General features: G+C 42.4%; 2 protein-coding genes across 2 annotated transcripts in view; one reads left to right on the top strand and one right to left on the bottom strand.

Annotated features, from left to right (window-relative positions):
* The window catches only part of LOC130842298 (NACHT, LRR and PYD domains-containing protein 3-like), a 41873-nt gene that overhangs the window by 11729 nt on the left and 5065 nt on the right, over nt 1-25079 (top strand). Inside the window, exons 2-12 of the mRNA XM_057718933.1 lie at nt 5011-5098; nt 6166-6210; nt 8905-10564; nt 12865-12954; nt 19738-19908; nt 20024-20194; nt 21803-21982; nt 22649-22819; nt 22928-23098; nt 23399-23569; nt 23690-23860. Coding sequence (XP_057574916.1) covers nt 5029-5098; nt 6166-6210; nt 8905-10564; nt 12865-12954; nt 19738-19908; nt 20024-20194; nt 21803-21982; nt 22649-22819; nt 22928-23098; nt 23399-23569; nt 23690-23860 — 3071 coding nt within the window. The 5' untranslated portion in view covers nt 5011-5028. The remainder of the gene's footprint in view (nt 1-5010; nt 5099-6165; nt 6211-8904; nt 10565-12864; nt 12955-19737; nt 19909-20023; nt 20195-21802; nt 21983-22648; nt 22820-22927; nt 23099-23398; nt 23570-23689; nt 23861-25079) is intronic.
* TEX13B (testis expressed 13B) lies at nt 16024-17288 on the bottom strand. The gene is made up of 2 exons (XM_057718840.1): nt 16830-17288; nt 16024-16728 (listed from the first exon to the last, which is right to left on the bottom strand). Exons 1-2 carry the CDS (start codon nt 17286-17288, stop codon nt 16024-16026), a joined length of 1164 nt encoding a protein of 387 aa, XP_057574823.1.

The raw sequence follows: 25079 nt of genomic DNA, 5'->3' as shown, positions 1-25079 counted from the left end.
TTTTTAGATTCCACATATAAGTGCGATTATGTGCTATTTGTCTTTGTCTGACTTATTTTGCTTAGTATAATACACTCTAGGTCTATCCATGTTGTTTTAAGTGGCAAGGTTTCATGGCTGAGTAATATTCTATTATATATATATATATATATATATATATATATATATTCATTTATCAATGGGAACTTAGGTTCTTTCCATATCTTGGCTATTGTAAATAATGCTGCAATGCAATATCAGAAAAACAAACAACCCAATAAAAAAATGGGTGGACAATCTAAATAGACATTTCTCCAAAGAAGACATATACATGGCTAAAAAGCACATAAGAAATGCTCAACATCACTAATTATTAGAGAGATGCAAATCAAAACCACAGTGAAGTATCACCTCACACAGGTCAGAATGGCCATCATTAAAAAATCTACAAACAATAAATGCTGGAGAGGGTGTGGAGAAAAGGGAACCCTCCTGCACTGTTGGTGGGAATGTAAACTGGTACAGCCACTATGGAGAACAGTATGGAGGTTCCTTAAAAAACTAAAAACAGAGCTACCCTATGACCCAGCAATCCCACTCCTGGGATATATATCCAGAGAAAACCATAAATTGAAAAGATACATGCACCCCAATATTCATTATAGTACTATTTACAATAGCCAGGAGGTGGAAGTGGCCTAAATGTCCATCAACAGAGGAACGGACAAAGAAGATGTGGTACATATATACAATGGAATATTACTCAGCCATAAAAAAGAATGAAATAATGCCATTTACAGCAACGTGGATGGACCTAGAGATGGTCATACTGAGTGACATAAGTCAGAAAGAGAAAGACAAATATCCTATGATATCACTTGTATGTGGAATCTAAAAAAAGGGTACAAATAAACTTATCTACAAAACAAAAATAGAGGTACAGATGTAGAAAACAAACTTACAGTTACCAGAGTCGAAGGTCTGGGGGTGGGATAAATTGGAAGATTGGGATTGACACATACACACTATTATATATAAAATAGGTAACTAAGGAGGACCTACTGTATAGCACAAGGAACTCTACTCAATACTCTGTAATGGCCTATATGGGAAAAGAATCTAAAAAGGAATGTATGTATGTATATGTATAACTAATTCACTTTGCTGTACACTGGAAACTAGCACAACATTGTAAGTCACCTATACTCCAATAAAAATTTTAAAAAAATAGTGCTGCAGTGAACATTAGGAGTGTGTATATATTTTCTAATTCGTGTTTTCATTTTCTTCAGATAAATAACCATAAGTGGAAGTGTTGGATTGTATGGTAGTTCTATTTTTAATTTTTTGAGGAATCTCAATACTATTTTCCATGGTAGCTACACCAATTTACATCCCATCAACAGTGCACAAGGCTTCCCTTTTCTCTGTATCCTTGCTAACACTTGTTACTGTCTTTTTGATAATAGCCATTCTGACAGGTGTGAGGTGATATCTCAGTTTGGTTTTCATTTGCATTTCCCTAATGATTAGTGATATGAGCATATTTTCATGTTCTTGTTGGCCATCTGTATCTCTTCTTTGAAAAAAAGGCTGTTCAATTCATCTGCCTATTTTTTAATTGCGTTGCTTGTTTTTTTTGATGTTGAGTTTTATGAGTCCTTTGTATATTTTGGATATTAACCCCCTATAGGATATATCATTTGCAAATATCTTCTCCCATTCAGCAGATGGCCTTTTCGTTTTGTTGATAGTTTCCTTTGCTGTGCAAAAGCTTTTTAGTTTGATGTAGTCCCATTTGTTTATTCTTGCTCTTGTTTCTTTTGCCTGAGGAGACATATCCAAAAAAATATTGCTAAGACTGATGTCAAAGAGTGTACTGCCTATGTTTTCTTCTAGAAGTCTTATGATTTCAGTCTTACATTTAAGTCTTCAATTCATTTTGAGTTTCTTTTTGTATATGGTGTGAGAAAGTAGTCCAGCTTGATTCTTTTGTGTGTAGTTGTCCAGTTTTCCCAACACCATTTATCAAAGAGGCTGTCTTTTCCCCATTGTATATTTTTGCCTCCTTTGTTATAGATTAATTGCCCTTATAAATGTAGGTTCATTTCTGGGCTCTCTATTCTGTTCCATTGATTTATGTGTCTGTTTTTGTGCCAGTACCATACTGTTTTGATTACTGTAGCTTTGTAGTATAGTTTGAGATCAGGGAGCATGATACTTTATGTTTTGTTCTTTCTCAAGATTATCTTAGCTGTTTGGGATCTTTTGTGTTTCCATACAAATTTTTAGAATATTTGTTCTGTGAAAAATGCCATTGGTATTTTGATAGAGATTGCACTGAATCTGTAGATTACCTTGGGTAATATGGTTATTTTAACAATATTAATTCTTCCAATCCATGAGCACAATATATCTTTCCATCTCTTTGTGTCATCTTCAGTTTCTTTCATCAGTGTCTTATAGTTTTCTGAGCACACATCTTTTACCTCCTTATGTAGACTTATTCCCAGGTATTTTATTCTTGTTCATGAGACTGTGAATGGGATTGTTTTCTTAATTTCTCTTTCTGATAGTTTGTTGTTAGTGTTTCTGATATAATTTCTGTGTCAGAGTTCTTCAGTTGTAGGCAGCAGAAATTGATTCTGAATAACTTAACTTGAGCAAAAATAGAGATTTTTGGAAGGACACTGCAGTTGCTTGAAACTGCATGAAGTGCTCAAAAAACAAGGCCTCAAGGAGGTCAGGAACTACAGAAACTTGGGGCATTTGGGTGGCAGAACCTCAGTCTCAATAGTCCCCATTCAGGTTTTAAAATTCAGGCACAAGGAAATCTGATTTTTCCATTAAGAGATATGGGATATCTTATCAAAATATCAGTAGTTACTGGGAAAAGAACCTAGGATGTGGGAATATAACATGGTGCTGGGAACATTCTGTCTCAGAAGTTGTTATGTGGAGATTTTAATAGAATGCAACTTCTTCCTGTTAGTTATAAGAAATGCCAACTTATCTTTCTCTAACAATTATTATTTATATTGAACTTGGTCCTCTGCTAAGAGTTATCATGTGTGTCATCTTATTTAATCCTTGGAACAAAATAATGAAGTTATTATTATCACCATATTTTACAGATGGGTTACTGTAGTCTCAGGAGTTTAAGTAATTTTATTCAAAGTCATATTGCTAGAAAGCAATGGAAGTGGAATTTAAGTAAGGTCTGTCTGAGCTCATTTTTACTCCCTATCAAATGATACAGCAATGCCAACATTAGCTATAGTTTAGGATTATTGAGCCCTTACTGTGTTCCATGCAGTGTACTGAATACTTCATGTGCATACTTCACTTAATCCTCATAATAACTTTTTAAGAAAGGTTGTGACCAACTGTTGTTACAAACTGTTGTTATCCTTATTTAATAGTTGAGGAATCTGAGGCTTACAGATGTTAGTTCCTTGGTTGTCACATAGTAAGTGGTAGAGTCAGGACCTGAACACATCTGTTTGATTCCAGAGCCTGTGTGTTTCACCAATACACTCTATCAAAAATAACTAAATCTTAGGACAGTGGCTCTTTTCCCTGGCTCTGTATTAGAATCACCCTGGGAACTTAAAAAAATTGATGCCAAACCTCATCATCAGAGATTCTGATTTAATTGATCAGGAATGCAGACTAGGCATTGGATTTAAAAAAAATATTCATTTATTCAATTTATTCAATGAACACTTAATGAGGTCTTCTCCATGTCAAACACTTTCTAGGAATTTACTTTCTAGCAATATGTATCAGTTAGCTATTGCCACAATAATACATAACAACAACCATAAAATCTCAGTTGCATGAAAAGTTAAGAATTTATTAACTTATTCTCACTGATCTGTAGGCTAGCTGGGGATTCAGCTGATTAGGCAGGGTTCTGTTGGGCAACTCTGATTCGGGCTGGGGTGACTCTCTTTTTCTTGCTGCAGGACTATGATTAAACTGGGGTGGCTCTACTGCATGTGTTTCTCATCCTTGGACCAGTGGACTACCTGGGGCTTGTTTCTCTCATGGCTCATCTCATGCCAGTAGCAGAATTACAAGAGGGAGCACGTACAAACCGTGCAAGCACATTTCAAGCCCCTACTTCAGTCACATCTGTGTACACTCCATTACCCAAAGCAAGTTTCAAAGCTGAGTGCAAGGATAAGAGGTGGGAAAAACATTCCGCTTCTTTTGTGTGGACCTGCCAAGTTCATGCCAAAGGCTGAGAATTGGGGCCAATAATTCAAATTAGGGGGGATACACTGAATGAAAATGAACAATAAGCCTAACATATAAGAAAATCATCAAGTGTATTAGAAATTGATAAGTGATATTGCAACAAAGTAAAAAATTCTTAAAGGTGGTATGAAGGTAATTCTAATGTGCAACTGGGACTTAGGACCACTGACCTTACAAAGTCCAATCTAGAAAGAAACCTGAGCTAACATTCTCTCCACCATTTTGAAAATAGTAAAACAGATTCAGAAAGTAGAAGAATCTTACTCAAGGTCCATAGGTAGATAGTTGTAGAAATGGAACTAGGGCTTGGATGTCCTGACTCTCTAGACTATTTCTTTTATACCACAGTATTCTAATCTGTGGTCTTAGGATTCTTCCTTTACCGATGGTACCAAATTGACTGTGTTGTAGAAGGACACAGTCATTCTTTCTTATCTTGACCACAAACATTAGAGGTATATTCCCTAAATCCTATCCTTCCCTTAATAATGCATTTTAGAGCTCAATTTGACATTCCCCATATTTGTACTCTTCAAAGGTCTGTGGACATTCTATCCTCTCTTTAGTTTTTTTTTTTTCCTCTTCAAGCTGAAGACTGTTGATTTTGGTCTATCTTCTTGTGATCTCCTACTCCCACCCTAGCTCTCTACTTGGTTATTGGGCCTTCTCTCTTACCCAGCTCTGTAATGCTTTGAGTAGTCTTTCTTGAATTGCTTTTTCTGGGCTTCTACCAGGCCTTACAGTCATCATTTCTGTTTTGGGTTACAGTCTTCTTGATTTGCCAGGATGAGCGGTCAAAAGAAACGAAAAGACATGGAACCTGCTTGCACCTGGAGTTTATTGTCTGAACAGAAAGGTGAGTAACTGAATGAGGTGAGACAGGGTATAATCTAGGTAATCCTGTTCATTCTCTTTCCCCTACTTCTCATGGACTTCGGGATTTTTCTGAATCTTTAAAATTGTGTTGTATGTATATAGGTAGAAGTATATTAAGGTATTATGTGGATACAGAATTTACCCATTGATAACCTCTCCACAATTTTTGTGTTTCCCAAAATGAGGAAGAAGAAAGACAGAAAGAAGAGGCATCTGGTGTTTATACTATTTTCCCTAGTCCCCAAAGCGTTTATAATCATAAAAGACTCTTAAGTCTCTCGCTTTACTGTAACCACAGCTTTTCACAGGATACAGCACAAAAGAGTAAAGAGTGAAGATTGCTGGAGTCCTTCCTCTTGTGGCTGATTCTTGAACTCCAAGGAATGTTTAGTTATGGGGAGTAGAAACTGGTTATCTTCAATAGACCACTCACTTCTGCCCATTTCTGTGACATTCTAATATCTGCCTCTCCAGACTCTGCTTCCTCCCAGTCACCTAGTCACACCTCCAAGCTATGTCTCACTCTTGCCTAGAAAGGTGTGCAAGTTCTAAAAACCTATAGAAATGTGGAGGGGTGTGTGTGTGTGTGTGTGTGTGTATGCATTTGAATATAGGGCATTGTATATTTCTGTCGAACTAATATCAGCAATGCCTTATTCTTTCTCATTAACAAGTTAGGCTCAACAGAAGCTCCAACAGAAGCAATAAGCTAATGTTCAAAGGAAAACAAAAACAGTCACTTTCTGTATGAATGCTCCATTAAGTTCATGCCTAAATTTTTCCTTATTTGTCATATAAATGTAAATGTTTACACCCTAAATATATTTGTGTGGGAAGTTCTTAGGTTTACTTTATGTTGGACATTAGCTGTAAGATACTTTTTTGGTAAATTAGAATAGATGTGCGGTGGCTTTCTTTGTTTGTTGTATTTCTATTTGGGGAACAGCATGAATGGTCGTTAACAGTGTGGCTAAATTTTTGTGTATTTCAAGTTTTGGTATGAAGGTGTATTTGTGATACTCTTAACCCCAACTCTTCCTCCCACAGATTCTTCAAGTTCTCTGGCTTCATTTTCACGGAAGGAGCTTACAGGTAGATGTCTTTTCTGTTTTACTCTTTTTCTGTTTTGGGAACAGTGCCTCCCATGAACCCCACTCATCCCCACTCCTCTCCCATTTCTTCCCCCATATTCACTGGGCAACAATCGATGGTTTTTTGGGTAATATTCATGAAGTCCCAAACTGTCATAACAAATAGGACTTTTACATCATTTAGAATAGGTATTCAAATACTAGGAGGACCTCTGATGATGGTGGTCAAGCACCAGAGGTACAGGACTTTATGGACAGAATACACCAGTCTGCTTCTGGAATGATCTAGATTGAGGTCAGCAAATTACAGCTAGTGGGCCAAATCCAGCCAGCTGCCTGTTTTTGGACATAAAGTTTTACTGGAACCAGCCATGCCCATTCATTTACATATTGTCTTCAGCTGCTTTCACACTAAGATGGCAGAGTTGAGTAAAGGCATACCTTGTTTTATTGCACTTCACTATATAGTACTTCACAGATATTGAGGTTCTTTACAAAATGAAGATTTGTGGCAACCCTGTGTTATCAGATGATAGCATTTTTTTGCAATAAAGTACTTTGTAATTAAGGTATGAACATTGTTTTTTAGACATAATGCTATTGTACACCTAATAGACTACAGTATAGTTAGTGTAAGTGTAACTTTTATATGCACCGGAAAACCAAAAAATTTGTGTGACTTGCTTTACTGCAATATTTGCTTCACTGCAGTGGTCTGGAACTAAACCTGCAGTATCCCTGAGGTAATTTACGCCTGTAATTGCAGCAGAGATCTAAAAGCCTTATCTACTCATGGAATTTTACGGAAAAAGTTTGCAAACACTTATCTAGATCAGCATTCCCCAACCTGAATTCTACAGGACACTATTCTCCAGGAGTTAATAATTTTGTTTTCAAAAAAGGGTTCTAGAGTCATTTAAGTCCAGAAAATACTGGTTTAAACAAAGTTAAATAGCCTGTTGTTTTTTTTTTAACTGCTGATTCACTCAGAGCCTTTCATATGCTAATATGCATTGAGGAGCTACAAGATGGGATAGAAGGTGCATTCCTCTTACCTTATTTGACCACAGGACACCTTTTTCACAGCTCTTCTATTAATATCTTGCAAAAATGTTCCATGAAAAACTTATTTGGAAAACATTAGCTTAGATATTCACTTAACAGAAGTTTGAACTTGATAACTGACGCCTTCAATTATTTTTTTCTAGTTGTAGAAAATGAAAAGCTATGTGGTATAGTATTTAAGCATATAGGCCATGGCTTCAGACAAACCTCAGCCTTAATTTAAGTCTCTGCCACTTACTAGCTGTCAAACCTTGGACAAGTTAGCCAGTGCTATAAGCAGGACTGGCAACATATTTATGGGGTACAGTGCAAAATTCCTTGTTCAAAAATTATTAAAATTTCAAGATAAGAACAGTAGAGCATTACACCAGGTATGGATCCTCTGAGCACGAGGCCTAAGCACAGATTGTACACCCATGAACATATAACCCTGGTTATAAGTTTCCAGTTTCCTCAACTATAAAATGTGGATAATACCTACTTCGTGGGATTGTTATGATAATTAAATAAAATATGTATGTAAAGGGCCTAGTACAGTATCTGACACAGAATAGGTATAATAAATGGCTTGTTTTTAATTTAAAAGCAAGCATTTATAGCCATTTTTAATAAATATTGAGTGTCTACTGTGTTCCAGGCACCAGCTAGGTACTTAGGGTAGTATGATGAAGAAGACAGATAAGGTTCCTGCTTTCATGTGGATTAGTGGGAAAGACAGATAATGAAAAAAAATAAACAAGACAATTGTAAATTGTGATAAGTGCTATAAAGGGAAAACAGGGTCCTGGGAAAGGGTATAGCAGAGAGGATCTGCTTTAAATTGGGTGGCCAGGGAAGTCTTCTAGGAAGTATTGTTTAAGATCTGAAGCATGAAAAGGGGATCTCCATGGGAAGAGCAGGAAGAAGTGTGCTTAAGGAAGAGAGACTAGCTGGTGGAAAGACCCTGAAGTGGGAAAACATGGCATTTGTGAGAAACTAAAAATAAGCCAGTGTGGCTTTAGTATAGGGGCTGAGAAGGAGAGTGATATAAAACAAGGCTGAGGAGCAAAGGTAGATAGGGCCTAGATTGTAGCAGACCCTGTAGGATAAGGTAAGGATTTTGGATTTTATATCAAGTGCAATGAAAACTCTTGAAAAGTCTTGGGCCAGGTCAGTGACGTGACGTAATTGATATTTTTAGAAGATCACGTTGGCTGCTTGTGTGGAGAGGAGCCATAGATGGCAAGAGTAGATGAGTAGGAGGCTGTTTCAGCAGTCCAGGAAAGAGTGGATAGTGCCTTGTACTTGGGTGGTATTTGAGGATGTAGTGATAAATAAATGGATTGGAGGCTTATTTTGGAGATATAAATGATAGGCCTCGCTAATTGGATGTGGAGGATTGAAGGGGGAAAAAATAATGACTCCTAACATTTTTCTGAGCCCTGAGGAGGGTTTTTTTTTTTTTTTTTGGCGGGGCGGGGTGGTGCTGGGCGGGCAGTAGAATAGAAATCAAGAGCTCAGATGCATGATGTTTGAGGAGCCTTTGAAACATCTGAGTGGAGATGGGGGTGATGGTAGTATTAGTTATAGTTGTTGTTTGTACTGTTGTCTAGGATTCTGTGATTACTAACTCTTGGTGTCACCTCATTAGATTACCAGGAAGTATTTAGGAAACATCTGAAAGAAAAATACCTAAAAATAGGAGTCGATAAATGTTATCATCATGGCAAGCATATAGAGTCACGACTGCTTGTTGTAAAAGAACACTGTATATCAGAAAAGCCACCATGTGGAATTCCTCAACAAGATAATTTTATTGAGATGGAACATGTGTTTGATCCTGATGAAGAGGGTTCCAGCTTATCCCAAACTGTGGTGCTTCAGGGATGTGCTGGGATTGGGAAAACAGCTGTGGTACACAAGTTCATGTTTGACTGGGCAGCAGGAATGGTTACTCCAGGCAGATTTGACTATCTCATCTATGTAAACTGCAGAGAAATAAGCCGTTTTGTCAACCTTAGTGCTGCTGACCTGATCACTAATGCTTTTCAAGATATAGACGGACCAATCCTGGACGTTATTCTTGTATATCCAGAGAAGCTTCTGTTCATTCTTGATGGATTTCCTGAGCTTCAGTACCCTGTAGGTGACCAGGAAGAGGATCTTAGTGCCAATCCCCTGGAGAGGAAGCCAGTAGAGACCCTCTTATGTAGTTTTGTGAGGAAAAAACTGTTCCCTGAATCCTCCCTCCTGATAACTGCCCGGCCTACGACCATGAAGAAGCTTCACTCTCTGTTAAAACAACCTATCCAGGCAGAGATCCTATGGTTTACAGATGCTGAAAAGAGAGCATATTTCTTAAGCCAGTTTTCAGGTGCTAATGCTGCAATGAGAGTCTTTTATGGTCTGCGAGAAAGTGAAGGCCTTGACATTATGTCTTCTCTTCCCATCATCTCCTGGATGATCTGCAGTGTCCTGCAGTCACAGGGAGATGGTGACAGGACTCTTATGAGATCACTTCAAACCATGACTGATGTGTATCTGTTCTACTTTTCCAAGTGCCTCAAAACCCTTACAGGCATATCTGTGTGGAAGGGACAAAGTTGCTTGTGGGGCCTTTGCTCTTTGGCTGCAGAGGGACTGCAGAACCAGCAGGTCCTATTTGAAGTCAGTGACCTCAGAAGACATGGGATAGGAGTGTATGATACCAACTGCACTTTTCTCAGTCACTTTTTGAAAAAAGTTGAAGGAGGTGTCAGTGTCTACACTTTCCTTCACTTCAGTTTCCAAGAGTTCCTGACTGCTGTGTTCTGTGCCCTGAAGAATGACAGCAGCTGGATGTTTTTTGATCAAGTGGGGAAAATGTGGCAAGAAATATTCCAGCAATATGGAAAAGGGTTTTCATCATTAACAATACAGTTCTTATTTGGCCTCTTACATAAAGGAAAGGGAAAGGCTGTGGAAACTACTTTTGGGAGAAAAGTCTCTCCAAGACTTCGAGAGGAGTTATTGAAGTGGACTGAGAAGGAAATAAAGGATAAATTTTCTAGGTTACAGATTGAGCCAATGGACTTGTTTCATTGTTTGTATGAGATTCAGGAAGAAGAATATGCAAAAAGGATACTTGATGATTTAGGCTCAATTATACTGCTTCAGCCTACCTATACAAAAATGGACATTCTGGCTATGTCATTCTGTGTAAAAAGCAGTCATAGTCACCTGTCAGTGTCTCTGAAGTGTCAGCACCTACTTGGATTTGAGAAGGAAGATCGAGCCTCGGCATTCATGCCACCAACCTTAACACTTAATCAGTGAGTATATTAATGTCTTTTTAAAAAAATTGATTAATTAACTAATTGGCTGCATTGGGTCTTTGTTGCTGCGTGCGGGCTTTCTTTAGTTGTGGCGAGCGGGGGCTACTCTTCGTTGCAGTGTGCCGGCTTCTCATTGCAGTGGCTTCTCTTATTGTGAAGCAGGCTTTAGGTGTGCGGGCTTCAGTAGTTGTGGCACACGGGCTCAGTGGTTGTGGCTTGCAGGCTCTAGAGTGCAGCCTCAGTAGTTGTGGCACATGGGCTTAGTTGCTCTGTGGCATGTGGGATCTTCCTGGACCAGGGATCAAACCTGTGTCCCCTGCATTGGCAGGTGGATTCTTAGCCACTGCGCCAACAGGGAAGTCCCATATATTAATTTCTTTTCACCAGTGTTTTGGCCTATAGAAATGAGAGGCCTTCTTGTTTATTTCAAGTATTCCGGCACACGACCATTTATAGCATTGTCAATAAATAAAATGAATTATCTCTGCTTTCCATATTGTATGTCAGTCAACACAATAAGGAATTATTGAGTATCTGTCACATATTGAACACTGGACTAGGTAGACACTGAGGGAAAGCTAACATTTCTGAGCACTTACTATGTGCCAGGCACTGTGCTAGCCACTGTAGGTGTGTGTTTTGAGTGTGTGTGTATGTCTATTAGTCTTCACTGTCTCTCTGTGAAGGTGATTTATAATTATAAAAAGTTATGAGCATATATATCATTAAGATTATCGTTGAGGACTCTGCTATTTTGGTGTTGATGACTATTCTGGAAAGGTTGTAAACTTAATTGGTCCTCACTCTTCTCTACGTATATTTCATCACTGAGGCCTCAAAGAGCTCCAGGTTGGTAAAGGACAGAGCTGCACTCTTGTGTATATTGCTATAAAGCCTGGGTTCTTTCTGCCAGACTCACACCTATGTGGAGAGTTGAAAGCTGGAGTTCAAAGAGGCTTAGGCAAAACACAGCTCTAGTGACTTACTGACTAAAGCAGCCAAGAAAACTTATACGTGTATTGTCTGGAAAATGCCACTGGTCATAAGTCTGTTCTCAATACTCAAGTTAATATGGACAGTGCCAGATGAGGGGTAGGGGACCTTGAAAAGGAGACGAAAGGGGGCAGAAGGCTCGACTTGGAAAGTGAGTTAACCTGAGTCTTTTCTCTGGTAACTGTTAGCTCCTCAGTGGGCAGTAGCATAGAGGTGGAATTGAGCATGGGTTATGTGTGTCTGTGGGAGGTGATGAGGGGAAGAGAGGTGCAGCAAAAGTCTGTGTTTGGGACAAGATGGTAAGGGGTAGGAGAAGTTACATGGACTTGGAATTATGAAGGACCTTGGCTATAGTGTCTTTATGAAGCCATGACAGCTTCAATCCAACTGTATATTATAAAGTAAAATCATGGATAATATACATTGAGAGATTTTAAGCACTGATGGAAACAAAAAGTGGCTTCTGGTTCATTTTGGGTTTCCAGAAAATCAGCAGTTAGATAGAGTCCCCACCCTTCAGCCCCACTGCTTTTATCAGAGGGTTTAAATTCTTTTCAAAATTTAACCAAGACAAACAAACCAAAACAAACAAAGAACCTCCTTTCCCAAGCATGTTTGACTAAGTGAGAGTTTACTGCAGTTGATCCTTGAACAACAAAGATTTGAACTGCACAAGTCCACTTATATGGGGATTTTTTTCAATAAATGTGTACTACAGTACTACAGAATTGAGGTTGGTTGAATCCTTGGATGCAGAACCTCTGATATGGAGGGATAGGAAGGGCTCACTGTGAAGTTTTATGTGGATTTTCAGCTGCGGGGCTGTTGGTACCCCTAACCCCCACATTGTTCAAGGGTCAACTGTATTGAACTTTCCTAGTTCTCAATTGTTGCCGTTAATTCTTTTATTAGTACTGACAACCAAGAATCAGTTATAGTGTACAGATAACTTGGACAAGTCACTTGACCTCTCTGAGCATCTGCAAAATAGTGATTACAATACCTGTCATTGGTTTAAGGACCTGATAAGATAGATTCTGTGTGTAAGGTGCTTACCTCAGTGCCTGGCACACAGTACCATGGCTTTGGAGTCAGACAGACCTGAGTACTGAACTTCATTCTGTTCCTATGTAACCCTGGGCAAATTACCTTTTTGTGCCTTAATTTCCTTATCTGCAAAATGGGGTAATAACGCCTGAGGTTTTTGTAAGTTAGTACTAAGATGGCAACAGAAGCCAAAATAAGTTACGTAAAATTTTGTTTTTAATCATTTTAAGTTATTTTTGCTTTCTCATCTCTTTTAGGCCCTTCCAGCTGCGCAGTTTGCCAGTCTCTCCACTACACTTGCTCTGCCAAGCACTGTGTAATCCATACTGTAAAATCAAAGACCTGAAGTAAGTTGAACTTCGCTTCAAACTCTTAGGTATTTGCAGGTAAAGACTGGGTTGCTAAAAATTACAATCCAAGCTGATGAAAAGATGCTACAAGCCTAGAAGGGGTGGGGAGTCAGGCAGAGATCCCTACCAACCCCTCCTGCTTCTTCCCCTTTTGTATGCGTTGTTTTTGCTGTAGCAAGTGGGTGTTGGGCTGTAATACCCAGAAGTTTGTGTCTGGTGCCCCTCCTGGACCTATCCCACTCCCCTGCCTTTTCCTTTCAGACTCCCACTGATTTTCCCCTTGGTTTCCTTTTCTCTCCCTCCATTCCCCATCCCCATCTCCCTCCACAATTATTCCCCCAACTGCCATTGCTCAGAAGCCCCCACCCTGACCTTATGTCCTCACTGACTCTCAGGTGCGGTGTCTGCTTGTCTGTGCACATCATAAACACACAGACAGGAACCTGCGTGGTTTTCCACCTCCTTGCCACACAGATCATTGTCTGTTTTCCTTCCCTGCTGTCCCAAAGGAAGAGGTGGCCTTTCCAAACCCACCCAAGCCAGTAAATTCACTTACTTTTATTTTTTGTATTTTTGTGAGCATTTATTTTACTTTATAGAACACGAAAGTATATAAAGATATAAAAACCCTCCACCCTGCTGCCCCATATCCCACCCCATCCCATACCCCAACTCCTGCTTCCCATTCTCTAATCCTGATCTCACCCTCCCTAGTTAATATCTTGCTTGCTAAATGTCTTTCCAGACATCTTTCTTTTGCTTATTCAAACATAAATCTATAACATAAGGCACACATAAACCTATAATATACATAGCATACACATAACACAGAACTTATGGAGGTTTTGTTTCACAAAAAAACACAATTGGCCATCATATTCTTTTCATTGAACAATACAGTGGACGTGCCTTCAATACAGCATGCAGGATCTGAAGAAGAGTGCACCTCACTGACTGCACTTCATCACTTCTGCTTACTCCACAGTCCTTGCAGTTGGGCTTCTGCCCCGCCCCCCCCCCCCCAGATTGGCTCAAAGATCAAAAGTGACCCCCAGACCCAGTGAACACTTTTCACCTCCTATCTTAGCGCCCCACCCCCTGCAGCCCTGAGCACTGCTGAACACACTCCCCTTGCAACTTTCTTCCCCCTGTTTCGACTACTCCTAAGTACTTCATTGCCTCCATGGTTCCCAATCAGGGGCAATCTTGCCCTCCAGTGGATATGTGGCAACATGTGGAGACATTTTTCATTGTCACAGTTTTTCTTTTGGGGGGGGGGTGCTACTGGCATCTAGTGGGTAGGGGCCAAGGATTCTGCCAAACATCCTACAGTTTATTGGACAGCCCCCGCAGCAAAGAATTAGCCAGCCTCAAGTGTCAAGAGTAATGAGGTTAGGAAACCCTGCCCCAGAAGGATATAAACAAGCCCAAGGACATTTCTGACAAGTGGAGGCTAGAGATCTTGCCCCTAATTCTGATGGTTATCCACATCTGCTCCAACAGGAGACAGCCCAGAGTCACATCCAGCTGCTGCAGAGATATCCCAGGGTTAAGACAGCTTCAGTATCTATGTCCACAGTCCATAGTCCCCAGTCGATGTCTAGGGCTCCTCCATTTGTCTCAGTCTGGTCCATCCTTCCACCTGTGGGCTAAACCATACATTTAGCCCCCCTCAACACAGCTTAAAGTCATCAGAGGGGGAGATGCAGACCATTCCTCCCCCCTCTTCACCCCCTCCCTCTGCAAATTGATTTCCCATCGGGGTATGTTCTATTCCACATTTCTGAATTCACTAGGAGCTTTGTAGCCAGATTCCCCTCCCACTGTTATCCCAGTGATGGGGGAGAGAAAATCTCAGGATGGCACCATACTCTGGTCTTAGTCTAGAGCAGCAAACCCTCCAGGCACTATCAGTTGCTGACTCACCTCCTTGGCAGTGGCACGAGTTCCCTGTTCATATCTGACTGTCCCCAGTTCTGCCCACTGGGGACTGGGGAAGATTCTCCTGTCATGGGGCTGAACAACAACGTAGTCCTCATCTGCAGCTGGTGCTGGTGTCCTCTGTACGCAGCCCTGAGGGATTCCCTTGGGGTGGCAAATCTCTGCCCTGTTGTAAGCCCGGGGTTAACCCCAGGCCTGTTTTGATTGTTTCTCATGATATAACTCGCTCAGAACATGAATGAGCTTCCTGTCCAGTTCATTCCTGGAGACTTGGGATTCAGGAATCCCCACTACCCATCACTCCCTGACGCACCTCCGCAGCCAGTTCCAACATTTTCTTTGATGGTTTGTGGTTTGCAGCTGCTCTTCTGGTGTAAATTTCTGGCTTGACAATAATCTGGTTGCCCAGAACAAGAACCTGCTCAAGTTAGCTTAAAGAAAAGAGGATCTGTGTAAAGTGGATTTTCATTCAGCACAATTGCAGGAAGTGGAAAAGCGGTCCGGCTGCCACTCTCCATCTCTGGGGTCACAGGATCAACTCCTCTCTGCTTCTCTGGGCCTCTCTGCTCCCTGGGGCCTCAGACTGTCATTCTCTAAAAGACACTTTGCCTCTCTAAAGCACACAGTTCTGTTCCTGCACAGCCAGTCTGTCCACGACTCTGATCTTGGCCCCAGCTCCCAATGACCCACTGCTTCATTGCCCAACACCATCCTGACTATGGAATCTGCCTCTCTGTTCAGATTCTCTAGTGTGAGGATCTGTTTGGCTAAAGATGGGTCAAATGTCCACTCCTACAGCCTAGTTGTGTTGGCGGGGGGGAGAAGCAGAGAGGCAGGTGTTATATGCCCGGGTCCACCAGATACTAGGGTTGGGGGGAGAGACACACACAAGCAGAAGCTGCAGCAGTTTTGGGGTATGGAATGCTAATGCTCTGGAACACAAAGGGGGTCATCAAAACACATCTCTCCCTGTCAATCTACACCCTCCCCACCCCCCACCCACTCCCCTAACTTCATTTTCCCACTCTTCCCCTGCCCCTAACTCCACCCAGCCCCCCCCCACCTCCCCCCCACCACCCCGCCCCAAATTGAGTTCCCACTGGGATATGCTTCACGTTTCTGAATTCACTGAGGGCTCTGCAGCGAGATACGCCTTCCACAGCGGAAGCAAGTTTCCCTCCGTGAAAAATTCACAGCTTTACACCAAGGGCAGTCCCAATCCCCGAGTCTGCGGAATACTGGTTTTCTCTGCTGATGGGGATAAGAGTCTCTCCTATCTCTTTGTGGGTCTTGAGGGTCTATTCCCTGGGCCCCCACATCAGACCTCAAGCTAAAATCAGAGGGCCCCCACTGGCGAGACGTCTGAAATGGAGCTCCTGCTGTGAATGTTGCTGCTGGTGGGGATGTGTCTGGGGATGGTGTGGGCGCACCTGGGAAGGGGAATAAGGGGCTTGAGTATGAGTATGTGAATGAGGCAGGGAGCTGGACAATAAGAGGTTCTGGTGAGACTGTGGGCTCGGGCTTGGGGGTCCCAGGGAAATAAAGCCTGGCTATTTCCCCTGAACTGAGATCTCCCTCCCTCTGCCCGCCAGAGGTGTAATCTTCCTGGTCCACATTTGTGGGAAGCTTCATAAAGCCTCCACCCAGCTCCTGTGCTACTTCAGCAGCTTCCGCGCCCTCGGCATCCTCCTCCTGTGTTTCTCCTTCTCCTGTGGCGCCAGAAGCGGCAGCAGTAGCAGCAGCGGCCCCTGCCTCCTCTTCCTCCTCACCTGTTCCTTCTGTCCCAGCCCCACTGGCAGTGGCCAGGCTTGGCCCCTCTGCGACGGGCTGCTGGGGATACCCCAGCTCCTGGAGAGAAGTGAGCAAGAGTTGAGACCGGTTCTGGAGGCGGGGCGGGGGGTGGGGCAGGGCCTAAGTCGGGGTAAACTTACAGCGTGGAGGAGCTTGCGCCTCAGGAGGTCCCGCTCTTTCTGCACCGCCGCTAGCTCGGCCTGGAGCAGCCGCAGATGGAAGGCCGCCTCCTTGCGCTCCATCGCCTGCTGTACCGTGAGCAACTGCAGGTCTGAGGCCAAGGCCTGCGCGGCCGACCTGTGCAGCCCGGCGAAGTTACGCAGCCACTGAACCCTGTTCGCGAATAACTGGCTCTGCCTGTTGGCGAAGCGCAAGCCCAGGGCCAGGCTGCCCCAGGCACAGGCCTCTTTGGCCTCGTTGGGCACCTGACGGTCCTCCAGCATGGCCCTGAGCTTGTCCTCCACCTCTTCCCAGGACAAGGATAGATTCTCGAGGTAGAACTCAGGGCCTTTCGCGTGACTGGCCACCTTCTCGTTGATGAAGGCCATCACTGTGCCATGCAGGAACCCACTGCTGGGGTCCTCGGGGTTCAAGGCCATGATAGCTGAGGGCCTTTGGGGCTTGGCTGGTCCTGAGGGGATGAATCAACCAGTTGTCTCCTCCCCCTCCTCCCGCCTGTCCTCCTCTCCCCTCCCCCTCCGTGTCCGTCTCCTCATGTCCGTTTGCCCTGCTCCCTCCCAGCTCCCACCCTGACTGGCTTGCCCTGCCCCAGGACACCTCCCACCAAGCCTCACCTCCTGGCCAGTGGAGGAGAAGGCCAAAGACACACGTCTACCATGCCCAAAGGGAGCGTACCAAGCTCTCTCCCGGAGGGCTCTGAGGAAAGAAAGCCTCCGGCCCGCACCTCACGCTTTTTCCGTAGGACTGTTCCAACTTCCAGAAACAGCGGGGGTGGAAGGGGTGCGTGAGGAAGATTTCCCCCCTCCCTCAGGAGATAAGGGAACCCGCTACACTGTTGAAAGTCTCTGAAGGCGGAAAGAAACAGGGCTGGTCAGCAAAGATTCAGAACCAAGAACGTGAAGCACCTGTAATAAAGTACGAAAAGTCTCAACCCCCCACCACAATGGTTTGTCCCACTCAGGGGACCCACCCCTCCGAGAGATGGAATATTCTAGAACAGGGAGCAGCCCGCATCCCTCAGTGGCTTTGGCTACCTGTAGAGGAAGAAGGTGGAGCTAGAGTACAGCCTCATCCCCCACCACCCTAAGTGGTCATAAATCCTGGCCATATCCACCCCCCCAAAACCTGTCTTGAATTTTTCTAACTCCAGCCTTTCGCCGGTACTCGCGAGCAGTTTCTTCCCTGGACTTCTGCAGCCCTCTGACACAAGTTTTGTCTCCTGCCCTACCCTGTCATCAGAGAGATCTGACCATGTCCCTTTAAACTTCTAATGGCTTTTCCAGGCCTAGAAGGTAAACCAGACAGCCCTTAGGTTGAGTACTACTTTGCCACTTAGTGTATGACCTTGTGTTACAGCTAAATTTCAGTTTTTACCTGTAGGCCTAAGGTGAGGACTGAATGGCAAAGTGCGTGTAAAGTAGTAATGTTTTATATGGTCCCATTTTGTAAAATGTACAAATTGTGTGTGTGTTTGCATATGTTTCTATGATCTTGGAGAAAGGAGTGGGAGCATATACACCAGACTCTTAACGCTGGGTGTCTCTGGGTGGTGGAGTTGGAGAGGAGAAAGTTTTCATCTTTTTGAAATAAATCTGTGATTTCATTGATTACAGGGAACATGTAATACTATATGTACACATACATGAAAAATCTGGAAAGTTATATACCAAAGTTTTAACACTGGTTATCTTTGGGTGGTAGGAATATAGTACTTTCTCAAAAAAAAAAAAACACCTTTATTCTTTTTTTTTAATTAATTAATTTTATTGGCTGTGTTGGGTCTTTTTTTTTTTTTTTGCTGTGCGCGGGCTTTCTTTAGTTGCTGTGAGTGGGGGCTACTCTTCGTTGTGGTGTGCGGGCTCCTCATGGCCGTGGCTTCTCTTGTTGCGGAGCACAGGCTCTAGGCGCGTGGGCTTCAGTAGTTGCAGCACATGGGCTCAATAGTTGTGGCTCACAGGCTCTAAAGCGCAGGCTCAGTAGTTGTGGCGCACGGGCTTAGTTGCTCCGCGGCATGTGGGATCTTCCCGGAGCAGGGATTGAGCCCGTGTCCCCTGCATTGGCAGGCAGATTCTTAACCACTGTGCCACCTAGGAAGCCCCCAAAAAACCTTTATTCTTTACATTTTTCTCTATTGTAAAAATTGTTTACAATAAGCATGTATTATGTTTTTCAAATTTTTTGATACCATTTTTTTCCTGATAACTTCTGATCATTGTAAACAATTTTTAAATATCTGGGAAGTAAATGTCTCCCTGTAATCCAACCTTTCTCTCCAACCTGGAAGATAACCATTGTTAACAGTTTGATATATATCTTCCAGTGTTTTAAAGTAGTCCATAGCAAATAATTGGCAGTTTCTCAAATGAAGCATCCCCTCTCTTGCCTCCTGGCTTTTGCACAGGCTGCTACACGAGTGGATTGTCCCTCAGTGCCTCCTGCTCTCCCCACTTCCATCCTCCTCAGCCACCTAAGTCCTGATCAATTTTTATTACCCTTTCACAACAACACTCAAGTATTTGCTCTTCTTTTAAGTGTTTCTTGATCCTCAAAAGCCCACCCCAAGCTAGGCTGAATTGTGCCACCTTTTTGTGTGCTCATGATACCTTGTGCATACCACTTGCAGTACTTTTCACGCTGTATTATAATACATGATTGTCTAATTGATTTTCCCCATTAACTGGGCATTCCTTAAGGGCAGGGCCTGGGTCTTCATTATTTCTGTGTTTTCAGCATCTAGCACAGTGGTAAGCACCCAATAAATTAGTTATTGAGTGAATTGAAATAGTTCATTACATCGGTAAGGGGCAAACAGGTACCTTTAAAAGAGAGTTCTATGTTCTTTTCCAAAACGCCTTTTTCTCCACACAGGCTGATTTTCTGCCACCTCACAGCTTCTTATGGCAGAGACCTCGCCTTAGTATTTGAAACCAACCAGTATCTGACAGATTTGGAATTTGTTAAAAATACCCTGGAAGATTCTGGAATGAAGCTTCTGTGTGAAGGATTAAAACAGCCAAACTGTATCTTACAGACATTGAGGTAACTGAGAGCAGGAGCATTTGTTGTCTGTGTTCATGTAATTTTTTTGTCAATTTCTTTTGTTTTGGGGGAGAGCATGAATAAGGTAATGAGGTTATTCTTCTGTTCTTTGAAGGTTGTACCGATGCCTTATCTCTCCTGCTTCTTGTGGTGCGCTAGCAGGTGTTCTCAGCACCAATCAGTGGCTCACTGAGCTAGAATTTAGTGAAACAAAACTGGAAGCTTCAGCTTTGAAGTTGCTCTGTGAAGGCTTAAAAGATCCAAATTGCAAAGTACAGAAGCTCAAGTAAGTTGTCACTATTAGTTTCCATACTGCAAGAAAAAATTTAAAAATATGCAGCTCAAGAAGGATGTTGTGTGATCAAAACACATTTCAAGGAGTCATGGAGAGGAAGAATAAAAGTGGCAATAACATTAATGACGATAATGAAAACCCACACTTACTGAACAATTACTTTGTGCTAAGTATTGTTCTGAGTGCTTTGTATACATGATTTCCGTTAATTCGCACAACAGCTCTGAGAGATCCAGATTACTATCCCCATTTTAGCAGATGAGGAAACAGAAGCCCAAGGTCATAAGGCCAAATAACATGGCAAAGGCAAGTTAGAAACCCAGATGTGTCTGACTCCAAGTCTATGTAATGACCTTAATAAAAAATTTGCCATATATATATATTAGTCAGGGTTCTCCAGAGAAACAGAACCAGTAAGATGTGTATAAACACGTAGAGAGATTTATTTTAAGGAATTGGCTCACAGAGATTATGGCAGCTGTCAAGTTCAGTATCTGCAGGGTAGGCCAGCAGACTGGAGACACAGGGAAGAGCCAGTGTTGCAGTTCAAGTCCAAAGACTGTCTGCTGGCAGAATTCCCTCTTCTTCCTGGGAGGTCAGTCTTTTTCTATTAAACTTTTAACTGATTGGACAAGGCTCACCCACACTATGGAGGGTAATTTACTTTACTCAAAGTGTACTGATTTAAATGTTAATATCATCTAAAAAGTACCTTCACAGAAACATTTAGAATAATATTTGACCAAATATCTGGGTACCATGACCTAGCGAACTTGAAAGATAAAATTAACAATCACAGTATATATGTGGGGTTTTCTAAAGTAAAAGCTCTTTAGCATTAAAGCTTTCTAAATCCACTCTGAAACCCTTTTTTTTTTTTTTTTTTTTTTGCAAAATAGCACTATTTAAAATTTCAGAATCGGGGAACTATAGATACATGATGACCTTATAAGCCCTCTTTAAGACTGACTTTTGAGCCTGGTAACTCAAAAGAAAATTGAGGACTCAGAGGTTGTAGTGTATATGACAGAAATTCTTGAAAGTGATGGAAGAGAAAGTTGATGGGAAATAGTTCAAGGCATTGGACTACTTAATATGGAGAAACAAAGATTGAGAGGGTGGGAAGGTCAGTAAAAACCACTCTTTGTGCCAAAGAAGAAGTATTATATGGATGATGGTGACAAGCTGGGTCTCTCTAAGGATGGCAAATTAATTAGTAATGAACTTATAGATAAAAGGAAATATCTTTTGACTGTAAACTTTATTAAGGATGATTATAGCATTTTCCCCTAGGATTTGAAAGAACATAAGAGATAGAGTGCTAAAATTCATGCAGGGAAGTAAAATGAGATTTGTCATGTTGCTATTTCCTCTCAATTCTTTTCTTTTTTGGGGGCAGTCAACATTTATTGAGTTTTCACTGGGGGACACAGTGTTGTGGGAGCAACGTACAGGTCCCTCTTATGTTAAAAGGGGGCTGTGACATACTCAGAGTTGAGTGGGCCTTTATTTTCTTTGCTCAGGATGTTTTATGGGTAGGGAGTGAGTAGGATAATAAAGTGGCCAATTCTGTGTCTGTTCATCTTCCTTTTTTTCCAGGTTGTGTGCTAGCTTTCTCCCTGGAAGCTCAGAGACTATTTGCAGATACCTTGCCTCTGTTCTCATTTGCAATCCAAACCTCACTGAGCTGGACCTGAGCGAAAATCCCCTGGGGGACACAGGGGTGAAGTATCTTTGTGAGGGTCTCAGACATTCCAACTGTAAAGTGGAGAAACTAGAGTAAGTTTTTTAGAACTATCTGGCATCATCTTATAAGTATTGAACTTGTTAAATGCCTGCTGTGTGCTAGGATCTATGCTTGGTGCTCACCAGAAGTTATTTCACATAATTCACACCTTGAAATAACTATATAGGGTGGGTTTTCTTACCCCATTGTACAGATGAGGAAGCTTTGAGGATCGAGGTGAAAAGTGACTTGTCCAAGGTCACACAATTAAAAAGTGGTATAGTCAGGATGTGACTCCAAAATCTGTCTCCATATCCCATGCCCTTTCCAGCATACTACCATCCTGTGTGTTTACAGGAATGATGCTAATTAAATATTAACTCTGTAAAGAATATTGTTATATACCCAGCACTGGGCTAGATGTGAATAGAGTTGTCAGAAGGACTGCAAGTGACAGGGCTGCCCTAGAGAGCAACACAGTTCAACATGTAATCCAGTGCCCAACACTGTAGAATCATTTAGGAATGCTAGATGAACCCGGGGAAAGGAAGAAAGTCACTGTGGGCTGGAGACCTGAGGAGGGCACTCTGTGTAGGTGGTGGGCCAGGAGCTGGAATTTGAAGGATGTCTAGGACTTAGCTAAATGGGGAGGGTGGGAGAACATTCCCAGGAAGCTAAATGACAGCTGTGGCTGATTTTTATTCTTTGTCTCTGGGTAGCTTGAGCACATGTTACCTGACAGATGCTAGCTGTGTGGAGCTCTCTTCTTTCTTGCAAGTGAGTCAGACTTTAAAAGAGCTGTTTGTGTTTGCCAATGCCGTGGGGGACAAAGGAGTACAGCATCTCTGTGAAGGTCTGCAGCATGCGAATGGTATAATCGAGAATCTTGTGTAAGTGTCTGCTTGTCCTTGTCCTTCTCATGGGCATTGGCATTTGAGGTTCAGTGGGACTCCCTGCTACCTTGGTTAACAGCCACCTTGGTGTCCCCATCCTTCCAGGCTTTCTGAATGCTCCCTCTCTGCAGCTTGTTGTGAGTCCCTCGCCCAAGTCCTGAGCTCCACCCGGAGCCTAACAAGGCTGCTCCTAATTAATAACAAAATTGAAGATTTGGGACTGAAATTGCTGTGTGAAGGATTAAAGCAACCTGGCTGTCAGTTAAAGGATCTGGCGTAAGTATCGTGGGTAATAGCCACAGGCAGAGTTCCTTGATTTTTCAGCAACTCCCAAAATTAAATAATCTTTTCTGGCCTGGTGATATAATCTCCGATGAAACAATAAATGAAGGCTCAGGTTATTGAGGGAATAAATCTTCCCCTCTCCACAATCTCTGCTTGGCCCTGGCCCAAGGGATTTTTTTTTACATGGCACTCTGATTTTCTGATGTGTTTTCCTAGTGGGTAAACCCAATACCTAAAGTGACACAATGCAGATGAAATGATGGCAGCCTTATCTACCTTACTTCCTGGCAGACTGTGGACCTGTCACCTGACTGGAGAGAGTTGTCAGGATTTGTGCAATGCACTGTACACCAATAAACACCTAAGAGTCCTTGACCTCAGTGACAATGCCTTAGGGGACGAGGGCATGCAGGTGCTGTGTGAAGGGCTGAAACACCCCTCCTGCAAGCTACAGACCTTGTGGTAAGTGCATAGAGACTCTTTGTCCACTGGGCTCTTGTTCTAGGCTGTGTATGAAATGGAGGGTAATTATGGAACTTGGGGTAAAACCAGTTTCCTTCTTGAATCTCCAATCCCCCATAGGCTAGCAGAATGTCATCTCACAGATGCGTGCTGTGGAGCCCTTGCCTCTGTCCTCAAGAGAAATGAGAACCTAACATTGCTAGACTTAAGTGGAAATGACCTTAAGGATTTTGGAGTTCAAATGCTGTGTGATGCACTGATTCATCCAATATGTAAACTACAAACATTCTAGTAAGTTACTGCGGTGGGGGAAGTGGGAGAGAGGGGGTCAGGACAGGCATGTTGGGTTTGATTATAGCCACTGCAGTGAGAAAAGAGAAGAAAAACTGAGGGCAGCCCATGCCTAGGCAAAATATCAAAGTAAGTGAAATTACCAGTAGGCCTCTTCCTTGGACACAGGGGCAAGGAGAGAGGTAGAGAACAGGCAGCACTGGATCTCATTGCTAAGAAAAGCAACAGCTTATAGGAAAAAGAGCATCAGATCCACATTCTGCTAGTTCTGGCTTAAATACTAGATATAGCTTCTGCTAGCTATATGACCATGCTTACTTAACCTCCCTGAACTTTAGTATCCTTGTCTATAAAATGGGGCTAACGTGAGTAGTACGTGACTACCTGATGTTAGCAAGGGGATTGTATGAAATGAGACATTAATTATGAACATGCAACCCTTGGCACATAGAAGGTACTCCATAAATGTTAGATCCTTTTCCTTTCTTCTTCTAATACCTGCCAGAGGGCTTGAGCTTTACATTTCGAGAGTCTTCAAGACTCAGGGGGATGAAACTGTTACAGAATTACAGTTACAGAAAGTGGAGGTCTTCACCCTCTTGGGTCAGTGTCCATCTGCCAGCTCAGCAGGCTGGCATAACACACAAAGTAATTCTTAATTAGGATATAGCTGTGCTCCATTGGCAACTAACCAGTGGCCAAATGGCCATTTATTTCTGGCATTCAGAACTGGAACACATAATGGAAAATAAAGGCTGAGTGCAAAAATTCCACATTCCAAAGCCAATTTGATGGATTGAAGCGTAAATGAAAACAGCATAAAGGCCTGATTACGAGTCTAGCTGAAACAGAAGCTGGTTCTCTACTAGCAAAGTGAAGTCTGTTAGACTCGAGACTGTGGTGATTTCTGCCCAGGAAGAGGGAATTATTCAAAACGTAATAAGCCTCAGGGGTTTAGGGACCTCCATGGTGTTTTTCTCAGAAAAAAGTGACTGGAGTCTCTATTGTCAGCAGGTTGAGATAAACTCAACGATCAATCCTAATGTTTCTTTAAATATAATTTAATGTGGTAGCACTCTATAGGGTGTAAGCTTCAGCAAAGGTCCTCAATGACATCATGGAGAAATTATTTTGTGATAATACATGCCATTATTTCATTGTAAATTGTTGCACTGTTTCCTGTTTCTCTCACCCTTTGTCTTTTAACCAATGTGCTTCC

The sequence above is a fragment of the Hippopotamus amphibius genome, chromosome X, assembly GCF_030028045.1.
Source record: "Hippopotamus amphibius kiboko isolate mHipAmp2 chromosome X, mHipAmp2.hap2, whole genome shotgun sequence".
In the NCBI taxonomy this organism is placed as follows: domain Eukaryota; kingdom Metazoa; phylum Chordata; class Mammalia; order Artiodactyla; family Hippopotamidae; genus Hippopotamus; species Hippopotamus amphibius.
Note: the sequence above shows the minus strand (reverse complement) of the source record. Positions and strands in the feature narration are given on the sequence as shown.